The sequence below is a fragment of the Protopterus annectens genome, chromosome 1.part0, assembly GCF_019279795.1.
Source record: "Protopterus annectens isolate FY-2018-M chromosome 1.part0, PAN1.0, whole genome shotgun sequence".
Lineage (NCBI taxonomy): Eukaryota > Metazoa > Chordata > Ceratodontiformes > Protopteridae > Protopterus > Protopterus annectens.
This window is the reverse complement of record NC_056725.1, coordinates 820,144,904-820,158,242: the sequence shown is the minus strand read 5'-3', so window position 1 is coordinate 820,158,242 and position 13,339 is coordinate 820,144,904. Positions and strand designations below refer to the sequence as shown.

At 45.2% G+C, this 13,339-nt stretch overlaps 1 protein-coding gene across 1 annotated transcript in view; it reads left to right on the top strand.

Annotated features, from left to right (window-relative positions):
• SCAF8 (SR-related CTD associated factor 8) overlaps positions 1-13,339 on the top strand; it is a 1,875,331-nt gene that overhangs the window by 686,584 nt on the left and 1,175,408 nt on the right. The window contains exon 6 of the mRNA XM_044063383.1: positions 3,781-3,882. Coding sequence (XP_043919318.1) covers positions 3,781-3,882 — 102 coding nt within the window. The remainder of the gene's footprint in view (positions 1-3,780; positions 3,883-13,339) is intronic.

Below are 13,339 nucleotides of genomic sequence, written 5' to 3'. Positions count from 1 at the left end.
CTTATCCTGTCTGTCGCGAAGTCATGAGAATGTGGGAATGGGTGATCTCCACCGTTTATTTTCTAGTGGCAATGTACATTCCGGGAAGATCCAGTATTGTAGCGAACAGGCTCAGCAGATCTATCCTGATGCCTTACGAGTGGTCTCCGAATCCTTCAGTAGCAGAACAGATCTTTCAAAAGTGGGGTCATCCTTGCTGCCATCTTTTTGCATCTCTTTCCACTGCGAAGTGCAGCGAGTCCTTCACTCTGAACCCCCCTCAGGGGGAAGCCCCAGAGATGCACTTATTCATTCTTGGCCTCCCAGACTTTTTTATGCTTATCCTTCATTACCCCTATTTTCAAAGTTTCTTCCGAAAGCTCGCAGGCTGGGGAGCACTGATCCTCATCTCCCCATTCTGGCCTTGCCAAGTTTTGTTCCCCTCCCTATGGTCTCATGTACTAGTTCCACCATGGACGTTGGATCCAGTTCTAGATCCTATTTCTCATCCCTCAGGGATTCCTCATCCAGACCTGGAAAGTCTGAAGCTCACTGCTTGGTTGCTCCAGTTCCCATGATTGTTAGGACTCCTGGTTTTTCTTCTTCGATTAAGGCTATTTTAGTGGTGGCTCACAAGTCTTCCACCAGAAAGATGTATTGTAGAAAATGGAAACGTTTCTCTATATGGGCCTCACAGCATGCTGTGGGTCCTTTCACAGCAAAAGTGTCTGCAGTATTAGAGTTTATGGTGGGAATTTTACTTCAAGAAGCCAGTTTCTCCACAGTGAAAGTTCAATTGGCTGCTATTTCTAACTTCTGTGTGGGGGAAAACTTGTCATCTTTAGCCTCTTCAAAACTTTGCAAGTCCTTCCTTAGAGGTACCTTTCTACTTACACCTCCAGTTAAGGATCCCACTCCCCCTGGGACCTTAACCTTTGTGCTCCAGGCGTTAGTCTCCCCACCTTTTGAACTGGCAGCTTTGGTAGATTTGCAGTATTTATCTTGGAAGACTGACTTTTTGGTGGCCATTACTTCTGCTTAGAGAGTGTCGGAACTTCAAGCTCTATCCATCAAGGCTCCTTATCTATTTCATAAAGATAAGAGTATCCTTGCACACTAACCCTTCCTTCTTTCCTTCCCAATGTCACGTCAGAGGCCAATATTAACCAGACTATTAATCTACCAGTGTTTTTCCCAAATTTTCAAAATAAAGGGGGATATCAATTGCATTTGCTATATGTTCGTAGGCAATTGAGATTTCACTTGCATGGGACGAAAGCCTTTCATAAATCTGATAAGTTGTTTCTTACACAAGACCTTTCTTAGGGAAACCAGTTTCTAAAATGACATTTGCTCATTGGATTTCCCAGTGCATTATTCAAGCATATTCTTCTAGAGGAATTCCCCCTCTGGGTCAGGTAAAAGTGCATTCTACCAGGTCTATAGCTACTTCAGTGGCTTTTTTGTCTAGTGTCACTGGATGATATTTGTTCCACAGCTACATGGTCCTCATCTCATACCTTAATTTCGCATTACAAGTTGGTTATTGTGTCAAGGAACAGGGCATCCTTTGACTCCGTGGAGCTCTGCAATATCCTTCCATGAGGGGCACCCAGGTGTTCGGTAGCTGGGGACTCTGTCCCACAAGTTGAAGATCAAATGAAGTCAACTACTTAAGATAAAAAAGTTATGTACTCACCATAATGTTAAATCTGAGTACTTGTACTTCCATTTGTCTTCAACCACCCCTCTCCCCGACCTTGTCACTTTGGTACTGACCATATAGGAATATGACTACTCCAGAAATGTTCTAGGTCAAACTAGGATTTTCAGGCTGCCAGTAAGGATGGCGTCTTGTTGGGTCAGGTATGTGTTGGATAGTTAGCAGCAAACTCAATCTGAAGGGAAAAAGGTGACAGGGTATTATGGGTAAGGGGAGATGCACGGAATAATAGCTGGAAAATGCATCCATGTCAGATCCGATTCGGATCAGAAATCCACAATTTGAAGACAAACGAAGTACAGCTTCTCAGATGGAACGTTATGGTGAGTACATAACTTTGTATTTTCATCACCACTCCCCTGTGTCCTGCACATGAATGACTGCTGCAGTAGCCTTGGTTGTCTTGGTTATCTCCTGCATAGGATAGAAGAGCAGTCCAGTTTCCAGAGCTTCAGGGCACCTATTATGCACCCCAAATTATTAGTCCGTTCAAGCTGGGCTGACTAAAACATCCAGTTTGGGTGCCAAGTCCTTCAGTACTTTCTTGTCACCAAGAAAGAGCGTTCCTTAACTGGCTTTTGAATATTGACATTTGGCTAATGCTGCTCCTTTACTGGACAGATAAGTTTCCTTTGAGGAAAAGTTTTCGGCATTACTTTTCTAAAAAAAAGTGTTTTTAAGCTAAGAAAGAGTATTTTTCTTGTCATGTACTTTTAAACAGGAGTGTTTTTTTTTTTAATTCTGTGGTAAAAAGCTGTTTAAAACTACTTTTTCTGTGGATAAACTGCTTATTTTTCTTATTGGGCATGGGGAGAGTGTTATGTTTTTCACCATTTTTTTTTCCTAGAGGAAAATTACTTTTTCTGCTACTTTTCCTATTTTTTCACTATTGCTGCTAAGCTTCCCCTGGAAACCAGCACCATTTTCAGCCTGACCATGGAACAAAGTACTGGTCTCTTTATGGGTGATTCTTCTAACCACAAGAAGAAAAGGATTAAGCAGCCTTTGCCACCACAGCAAGCTGGTGTTTTGCCTCAGCCACAGGTGGGGGTCACTTTGCTGTGACCAGAGCTGGTTCCTCAGGCCATTCATCTTTTTCTTCAGATCCCTCTGGTGTATTTCATACAGCCACCATGGACCAAGAGTTAGCACATCCTCTGTGGCTGTTGGGGTTCCCTTCAGTGTGCAAGGAGTGTGGGAAGAGTGAAGGTGTGGCCCGCTTGCCCCTAAGGAGAGGTAAGAGTGCGTGGCCTCCTTGCTTCTCCTTAAGAGGAGAGAGGAGATTTTACACACACACACACACACACACACACACACACACACACACACACACACACACACACACACACACACACACACACACACACTGTGCAATATTATCTTCCCTATGGATGCTGGCAAAATCACCGCTCTTGCTTTGAGGAGAGGTGCAGGGCTTTCTGGGGGGAACATACCTTGCTGAAGAGAGGGGATATCCCTGCCCATCAGCTCATTGCACTCCCCCTGCCCAGTGCCTTGCCAAGTGTGAAGTAGTACAACTTGGGATAACATTTGAAAAGTTGTCAAAGTCTTTGTCAGAATAATGGTCCCTCTGAGTCAACACTCTGGTGATGGGGAACACAAATGGTCAGTCGATTACCTAGGAAGAAGGTGATCAACAGACATTGGGGAAAAACGTAGAAAGAGTGGTTGAATTGTCGCCAGTTTCTTTTGTTCTGTTTGCTTTGATTTTAGTATGGGTGAGGCACCATGTCAGTCACAGCTCCTGGGAAACACATTAACACATAATAAGTTGTAAACATAAAACTGGTAATACACAGGAAGACTAGTTCAGAATGACATTGTGTTTAACCCATCAATGTCACTGCCAGCCATTAATTTTTCTTTATGTATATATGGTTGGGGGTCGCCTCAAAGATCTTTTATTGAGGTAGGTACTTTAGAACTTTTTAAAATATTCCAAAGCAAGTTTTAACTGATTTTTGGCTTGATGTTGCACATTTCTGTGTGTATAGATGTGTTTGTAGTTTCTTAAGATGCTTTTCTGATGTAGTTCTCTTCCTAAATGTCTCTACCAGAATTCCCTGTGGCTGACTGGCTTAACAGATATGCTTATCCTGTTCGCTGCACTCCTGAGGATGTAACCGGCCCAGAAATCACATCTAAAAGCATTGCATCAGGTAGACATTTTATTTTGTGCTTGTGTGTTGGGATAGTTGATGCTAATCTAAATATATTGCACTAGCTTAAGCTGAAAGACCAGCAGTGCTTGATAAATAAAGCAGCTATATCCTTAAGAATTTCTTGATGAAATACATAATGTTGTAAATTTGTTAGCAGTGACAGAATTCTGCTGAACTTGCTTTTCTAGCAGTATGAAAAACAAAGGGTAAAATTTTACTGTTAAGATATTACTGTTTGATGATCTTCGTGTTTCACTGTTGCAGTCATCACACTTGGATTATCTGCCTGCAGGTAGCCCTCAGTCGGCCCAAACAGCAGAGACTTAGCATTTCTACATCGGATGCTGTCACTCCAGGACTGACGTCAGGTCGTCAGGGGTATAAAAACAGGCAGCCGACGCCATTACATCAGTCTTTCTTGCCGAGGAGCCTGAATCAGAAGCAGTTCACAAGTGCCAGTTGGCTGCTACCTGAATTTTCATTTGCGAACTGAATCATCCTGAAGACTTCTAAAGCTAAGTACCCCATTGGGGATCCTTTTTTCTTGCTCTAACTGATGTCAGAAAAAGTTAACAATTGTCTTGCCTGTGGAAAGAAAATACCTCACAGAGATTTTCATTCTTACTGTCATCTGTTTAGGCCCAGACTACGATGTACCTCGCTATCGGTATTGTGCCTTGTTTAACGCCCGAACCATTCATTGTTGGGTTATCTCTGTCGCTAAACTCTCGCTCTCTGTATTCCAAAATGGCTTCGGTAAGCCATCCAACTACCGATATTTCAAAAAAACATATAAAGACCGAGACAGACCACATTCGTCCAAAGCTGCTGACGACGCTTCCGTTAAGCTATAGTTGTCTGTCTGACGGTACTCAGGCGCTTTCGCAGCCCCTGATGCCCACTTCAATGGATTAGCAGGACTCTACTGAGACCCATTCGGAATCCGTTATGCCGCGAGACTCTTCGACTATGGAACCTGCGGATGTCTCTACCTTGGATGGGTCTGGAGCCGCTGTGCAGGCACCGGCTTCTGAGGCAATTCTTCGCTCAACTGATGTTCAACTCAGATGACTTCTTCTTTTATCTAAAACTACCAAGTTTCTTAGGCCCAGAGTACGCAGTACGCCTAGAAAACAGACGACCAAAGCGCATGCACTTGCTCCCATGCCACAAAAACAAATGCTCCCATGCCACAAAAACAAATGCTCAAAATGGCTGGAGACCTCATTACACTGATTAGGGGAAGTCGGCCTTCCCCTGTTAAGAGAAAGAAACCAGTCCCCTACAGCTTCTACAGACCAGGAGTCTGATGGCTCTGAGGATGTCCTTCATGGATGCATCTGCAGTCATAACAAATGGGTTGTCCTGTCGTCAGGCAGCCCTTCGGTCGGCCGGATTCCAAAGTCTGGGTCCGGCTTCGGCTGATGTCGCACTTCACCCGACGTCATCTCTGCTGGTCTTCGGGTATAAAGGCATCAGCCGACACCATTTTCCCCAGTCTTTCTTGCCGCGTGGCGCCCGAAGCAGAAGCTGTTCGCAAGTGCCGGTCGGTCAGATACAGAGATTACTACTACCGAATACTACTTCGAAGACTTCTAAAAAGCTAAGTACCCCGTTGGGGACCCTTTCTTGCCTCAGCCGATGTCAGAAAAAGTCAATAACTGTTTAACTTGTGGGAAACAAATACCTCATAAAGATTTCCACTCTTATTGTCTGCCTTGCTTAGGCCCAGACCACGACGTAGCAGCCTGTTCGGCCTGTGCTTCCTTCAACCGACGAACGCTTAGGCGTCGGTCGGAGTTTGCTGAACAGTTTTTCGGATCAGATTTTGCGTACATTATGCCGTCGGATCCTCCGACTACCCAAATTGTTAAAAAACGCAAAGAAAAAGACCGACACTCGCGGTCCGCGGTTTCGGCCAAAACCACTGTTAAGCAAGCCGCGAGTGTCTCTGTTTCGGCCGAAACCGAGAAAACCGGTCAATCTTCAGCCAAATCCATGACTACTACTGAGGCTCCTGCTACCTTAGTTGAATCTGCCTCAGAAATCTTGCCTACAACTGTGGTTCCTAGTGATTTATCAGACACCATCCCTTTGGATGTCTCTACTCCAGCACGTGGTGCTGCTAGGCCTCCTGCAGCCATGTCTATTAAGGCCTTTGCCAGGGCTAAAGCAGCCAAATCTGCTAAATCAGTGCCTGTTAAGCCCCCCTCACACAGGCCCACTTCTAGTTCACAAATGCTTACTCTGGCAGAAGATTTAATATCCTTAATTAGGGGATCCCAATCTCACCCAGACAGGGCCTCTCAGCCCCCAGAAAAGAGACCTAGAGCAGAGCCCCCCGAGCCTGTGTCCTCTGATGATTCTGCGGATGACTCAGACATTACAGACCAGCCAGAGGCCCCTTTTTCTACTTATGAAGATTCCGATGCTGAAGAATCCATTCCAGCTGCTTCTCCACCAGAGGAATTTTCCTTTGGGGAAACCTTACATGCCATGAGAGAACAATTCCAATGGCAGGGACAAGATTTCTCAGATTCAAGAAAAAGGCTTAGGACTTTCTGCACTTACCACAACATAGGCCCTTAGCTATACCTCCTGTACTGCCTGTTGTGGATGATGCATTTAATGATGTTTGCACTGCTCCTGATTCTTTACCTCCAGCCCCTGCCAAACCAGATAGATTTTACAGGGTGCCAGACACTCATCACCACCTATACAAGGCCCCACTTGCAGATCCCGAAACTATATCCCAGGGGCCTAAGGCAGTAGCCTCGACCACAGCAAAAACCCTATTCCTTCTGAAAGGGAATCCAGGTCCTTAGAGAGATGGGGGAAAAAAGTTTACACCTCTGCTACTCTCTCAGCTAGAGCTTTAAACTGTCAGTTTCATATGATCCAATACCAAGAGTTTATGCTTGATCAGTTAACTAAAAAACTGTCCTCTGATGAATCCTTAGATAAGAAATATGTATTAGAAATGGTGAATAACATCCAACAGGTTAGTAACCATTCCTTAAAATGTGGCTGGAGGCTTCATTTAGATCAGCCATGACTGGCACAGTGATAAGAAGGCATGCATGGTTGAAAGAACAGGTCTTACCGGATCATGTTAAAGCAAAGCTGTTAGATGCTCCTATGGATAAGGCCAGTCTATTTGGTACACCTGCCCAGCAAGTAATGAAGAAAATGGAAGAAAAGGCAAAATCTGTACAAACAGTTAAAGATTTATTACAGGTTCAACCCCCAAGGTTTAGCAGAAACTGGCCTGCCAAAAATTGGTCCTTTCCAGACTCTACAAAATCCCAAAGGGGCAGGAATAGACGCTCTAGAGGCAGAAATCAATCCAGAGGAGGTGCCTACAGAGGACGACAGTGGCAAGGCAATAACCGAGGCACAGACACAACCACTGCCACTGCAACAGGACAATTACAGTGACTTGGCTCTGACACCGCCTACCAGGGAGCAAATAGCAGCACCTTTAGGCGGAAAGTTAGCCTTATTTTCGAAAAATTGGCACTATATCACAAAAGACAAGTGGATTTTGCAAACCATAGACCAAGGCTGCCGGTTCCACTTCCACACCTTACCAGTAAAAAGAGGAATGCCAAACCTAACTCCAAATAAAAAAATAGAAGCTCTACAGCAGATAGCGAAATTAACAAAGATGAGAGCTGTGGAAAGAGTACCAATAACAGAACAGGGCAAAGGATTCTACTCCAGACTCTTCCTAGTACCAAGAAAAGTGAAAAGTTGGAGACCTATTCTCGACCTGTCCGTCTTAAACACATACATCATTGTCCCAAAATTCAAAATGCTGACCCTACAGCAACTTCTTCCCATGCTGGGCAAGGAGTGTTGGCTGGTAACTCTAGATCTCAAGGAGGCATACCTGCACGTCCCCATTCGACCAAATTGCAGAAGATACCTCAGATTTCTTGCAGGATCAGAGCATTATCAATTCTCAGTATTGCCCTTTGGCTTATCTACTGCCCAGAGTATTCACAAAATGCCTGGCATCAGTAATCGCTCACTGCAGACTACAGGGAATCCAAATTTATCCATACCTGGACGACTGCCTGTTACAAGCGGACAACAAAAGCAAGCTGACAACAGATTTACAAAGGGTCATTTACTTGCTACAAGCCCTGGGATACACAGTCAATTTACAAAAGTCAAGGCTGATACCATCCCAAACAAGAACATTCTTGGGCGGAATTGGACACAGTAAAACAAATGGCATTCCTAACTGCAGAAAAACAAAAAGAACTCCCTCTTTACTTCTTGGCATTAACAAAGCAGAACAAACTAACAGCAAGAAAAGTTCTGCAGGCCTTGGGTTTCATGGCATCATGTATAATCTTGGTCCCACATGCCAGACTGCATATGAGAAAGCTACAGTGGTACCTAAAGAATTTATGGTCTCAGCACAGGCACAGCTTAGAAACAGAAATCCCACTAATCCCATGCCTAAAACAGGAGTTCCTATGGTGGGCACAAGCATGCCAGTCAAACCCAGGCTTACCCTTCAACTTTCGAGCAAGCCAAACCATCACAACGGACGCCTCAGACCTAGGATGGGGGGCGCACATGCTGGACAAATGCATACAAGGATTGTGGACTCAAGACCAGTTGCACCTGCACATAAACCAAAAAGAAATGCTGGCAGTAAAACTGGCAATCCAAAAATTCAGACCATTCCTCAAAGAAGGCCATTTGATGATAAGGACAGACAACACCACAGTCATGTGGTACATCAACAAACAGGGAGGCACTCATTCATACCCCCTATGCAGAATGACTTTGGACCTTTGGAATCTGGCTCTCAGCTACAACATCCAGTTACAGGCAATATTTGCCGGAAAAGAGAACACCCTAGCAGACATGTTAAGCAGAACCACCTTGGATGCTCACGAATGGATGCTACACCCAGACATCTTCAAGGCCATCACAAAGAAATGGGGAATGCCACAAATAGATCTATTCGCATCCCCACTCAATCACCAGCTCAAAAAATTCTGCACAAGGACATTCCACCCACTTGCATGGAAGGTGGACTCTCTATCCTTCAGCTGGAAAGGCCTGACAGCATATGCATTTCCACCTCTTCCCTTGATGCACAAGGTACTACTGAAAATCAAAGAGGAACGTCCAAGGATAATCCTGATAGCTCCGAATTGGGAAGACAACACTGGTACCCATTGCTAAGGAGCATGTCTCGGGAGAGAATGTGGTCAATACCCCTGATGCCTTTTTGGAACATCACATAGCAGCAACTGACCCAGACCTTTCCCAAAGGGTTAAAGACATTATCCTTGAAGCCCGCAGACCTTCAACAAGAAGGAACTATGCAGGAAAATGGAAAAGGTTTGTCATTTGGAGTACTGAAAGAGGAAAAGATGTGTCGAACATAGATATTGCTAACATTCTGGAGTACTTGGCAGAGCTTCTACATACAGGCCTGTCCTATTCCTCCATCAAGATACATGCATCAGCTATTTCAGCAGAATACAGCTTCGATCCACCTGTCTTTTCGCATCCTCTACTCAGGCAGTTCCTCAGAGGGATCAAGAATGTAAAACCTCCTAGGAAACCTCCATTACCAGCATGGGACTTGAACTTTGTGCTAGAAAAGTTGACACTCCCTCCGTTTGAACCAGCAGCAACAGCAGATCTGCAACACCTGTCATGGAAAACTGCTTTCCTACTGGCAATTGCCTCAGCAAGGAGGGTTTCGGAACTACAGGCCTTAATGGCAGTGCAACCCTTCCTAATCTTCCATCAAGATAGGGTGTCCATGAGAACTAATCCTACATTTATGCCTAAGGTGGTATCCAGAGTGTCTTTAAACCAGGCAATCCACCTACCTACCTTCTTTCCCAATCCACAGAACAGGGGGGAAAGACTGCTGCATACCTTGGATGTACATAGGCAGATGTCCTTCATGGATGCATCTGCAGTCATAACAACTGGGTTGTCCTGTCGTCAGGCAGCCCTTCAGTCGGCCGGATTCCAAAGTCTGGGTCCGGCTTCGGCTGATGTCGCACTTCACCCGGCGTCATCTCTGTTGGTCTTGGTATAAAGCATCAGCCGACGCCATTTTCCTCAGTCTTTCTTGCCGCGTGGCGCCCGAAGCAGAAGCTGTTCGCAAGTGCCGGTCGGTCGGATCCAGAGATTACTTCTACCGAATACTACTTCGAAGACTTCTAAAGCTAAGTACCCCGTTGGGGACTCTTTCTTGCCTCAGCCGATGTCAGAAAAAGTTAATAATTGTTTAACCTGTGGGAAACAAATACCTCATAAAGATTTCCACTCTTATTGTCTGCCTTGTTTAGGCCCAGCCCACGGCGTAGCAGCCTGTTCGGCCTGTGCTTCTTTCAACTGACGAACGCTTAGGCGTCGGTCGGAGTTTGCAGAACAGTTTTTCGGTTCTGATTTTGCGTACATTATGCCGTCGGATCCTCCGACTACCCAATCTGCCAAAAAACGCAAAGATAAAGACCGACACTCGCGGTCCGCGGTTTCGGCCGAAACCATGGTTAAGCAAACGCGAGTGTCTCGGTTTCGGCCGAAACCGAGAAAACTGATCAAAGTACAGCTGAATCTATCTCTACTACTGAGGCCCTGCTACCACTCTTGAATCGGCCTCAGAAATTTTATCCACTACGGTGGTTGCCACTGACTTATCAGACACCATTCCCTTGGATGTCTCTACCCCAGCACGTGGTGCTGCTAGGCCTCCAGCAGCCATGTCCATTAAGGCCTTTGCCAGGGCTAAAGCAGCCAAGACTACTAAGACAGTGCCTGTTAAACCCCCCACATCCAGGCCCTCTTCTAGTTCTCAAATGCTTACTTTGGCAGAAGATTTAATTTCATTAATTAGAGGATCTCAATCTCACCCAGACAGGGCCTCTCAGCCCCAGAGAAGAGACCTAGGGCAGAGCCCCTGAGCCAGTGTCCTCTGATGATTCTGCTGATGAATCAGACATAACTGACCAGCCAGAGGCTCCTTTCTCCAATTTTGAAGATTCTGATGCTGAAGAATCCATTCCAGCTGCTTCCCCACCAGAAGAATTCTCCTTTGGGGAAACCTTACATGCCATGAGAGCAGTTCCAATGGCAGCAACAGGATTTTCAGACTCAGAAAAGACTTAGGACCTTTCTGCACCTCCCACAGCACAGGCCCTTAGCTATACCTCCTGTTCTCTCTGTGGTGGATGATGCTTTCAATGATGTCTGCTCCGCTCCAGATTCTTTATTCCCAGCCCCTGCCAAACCAGACAGATTTTACAGGGTGCCAGATACTCATCACCACCTTTACAAGGCCCCACTTGCAGACCCCGAAACTATATCCCAGGGTCCCAAGGCAGTAGCCGCGACCATAGCTAAAAACCTTATTCCTTCTGAAAGGGAAGCAAGGTCATTAGACAGATGGGGTAAAAGGTCTACACTTCAGCTACTCTCTCAGCTAGAGCTTTAAACTGTCAGTTTCACATGATACAATACCAAGAGTTTATGCTTGATCAGTTAACTAAAAAACTAACCACTGATGAATCTCTTGATAAGAAATATGTATTAGAAATGGTAAATAACATACAACAGGTCAGCAACCATTCCTTAAAATGTGGCTATGATGCACTGGAGGCTTCATTTAGATCAGCCATGACTGGCACAGTGATAAGAAGGCATGCATGGCTGAAGGAGCAAACTTTACCGGATCATGTTAAAGCTAAGTTGCTAGATGCTCCTATGGATAAGACAAGTTTGTTTGGTACACCTGCCCAGCAGGTTATGAAGAAAATGGAAGAAAAGGCAAAATCTGTTCAAGCGGTTAAAGATTTCTTGCAGGTTCAACCCCCAAGGTTTAGCAGGAACTGGCCTGCCAAAAATTGGTCCTTTCCTGACTCCACAAAATTTCAAAGGGGCAGGAATAGATGTTCCAGAGGCAGAAACCAATCCAGAGGAGGTGCCTACAGAGGACGACAGTGGCAAGGTAACAACAGAGGCACAGACACAACCACTGCCACTACATCAGCACAACCACAGTGACTTAACCCTAAATCCGCCTACCAGGGAACAAATAGCAGCTCCTCTAGGCGGAAAGTTAACCTTATTTTCAAAGAACTGGCACTACATAACAAAAGACAAGTGGATTTTACAAACCATAGATCAAGGTTACGGTTTCACTTCCACACTTTACCAGTCAAAGAGGAATGCCAAATCTACCTCCAAATCAAAAACAGAGGCACTACAACAGATAATGGAGTTAGCAAACATGAGAGCTGTGGAAAGAGTGCCAACAGCAGAGCAAGGAAAGGGGTTCTACTCCAGACTATTCCTAGTTCCAAGAAAGGAAAAAGTTGGAGACCAATTCTCGACCTGTCCACCTTAAATACATACATCATTGTCCCAAAATTCAAAATGCTGACCCTACAGCAACTTCTTCCCATGCTGGGCAAGGAGTCTTGGCTGGTAACTCTAGATCTCAAGGAGGCATACCTGCACGTCCCCATTCGACCAATCTGCAGAAGATACCTCAGATTTCTTGCAGGATCAGAGCACTATCAATTCTCAGCATTGCCCTTTGGCTTATCTACTGCCCAGAGTATTCACAAAATGCCTGGCATCAGTAATCGCCCATTGCAGACTACAGGGAATTCAAATTTACCCATACCTGGACGACTGCCTGCTACAAGGGACAACAAAAGCAAGCTGACAACAGATTTACAAAGGGTCATTTACTTGCTACAAGCACTGGGATACACAGTCAATTTACAAAAGTCAAGGCTGATACCATCCCAAACAAGGACCTTCTTGGGCGGAATTGGACACAGTAAAACAAATGGCATTCCTAACTACAGAAAAACAAAAAGAACTCCCTCTTTACTTCTTGGCACTAACAAAACTGAACAAGTTAACAGCAAGAAAAGTACTGCAGGCCTTGGGCTTCATGGCATCATGCATAATCTTGGTCCCATTTGCCAGACTACATATGAGAAAACTACAGTGGTACCTAAAGAATTTATGGTCCCAACACAGACACAGCCTAAAAACAGAAATCCCACTAATTCCATGCTTAAAGCAGGAGTTCCTATGGTGGGCTCAGGCATTTCAGTCAAACCCAGGCCTACCCTTTCGCAGATGTCAAGCAAGCCAGACCATCACAACAGATGCTTCAGACCTAGGATGGGGGGCCCACATGCTGGACAAATGCGTGCAAGGATTGTGGACACAGGATCAACTTCACCTGCACATCAACCTAAAAGAAATGCTGGCAGTAAAACTGGCAATCCAAAAGTTCAAACCATTTCTCCAAGAGGGCCAGTTGATGATAAGGACAGACAACACCACAGTCATGTGGTACATCAACAAACAGGGAGGCACTCATTCATACCCCTATGCAGAATGACTTTGGAGCTGTGGACCCTGGCACTCAGCTACAACATCCAGTTAC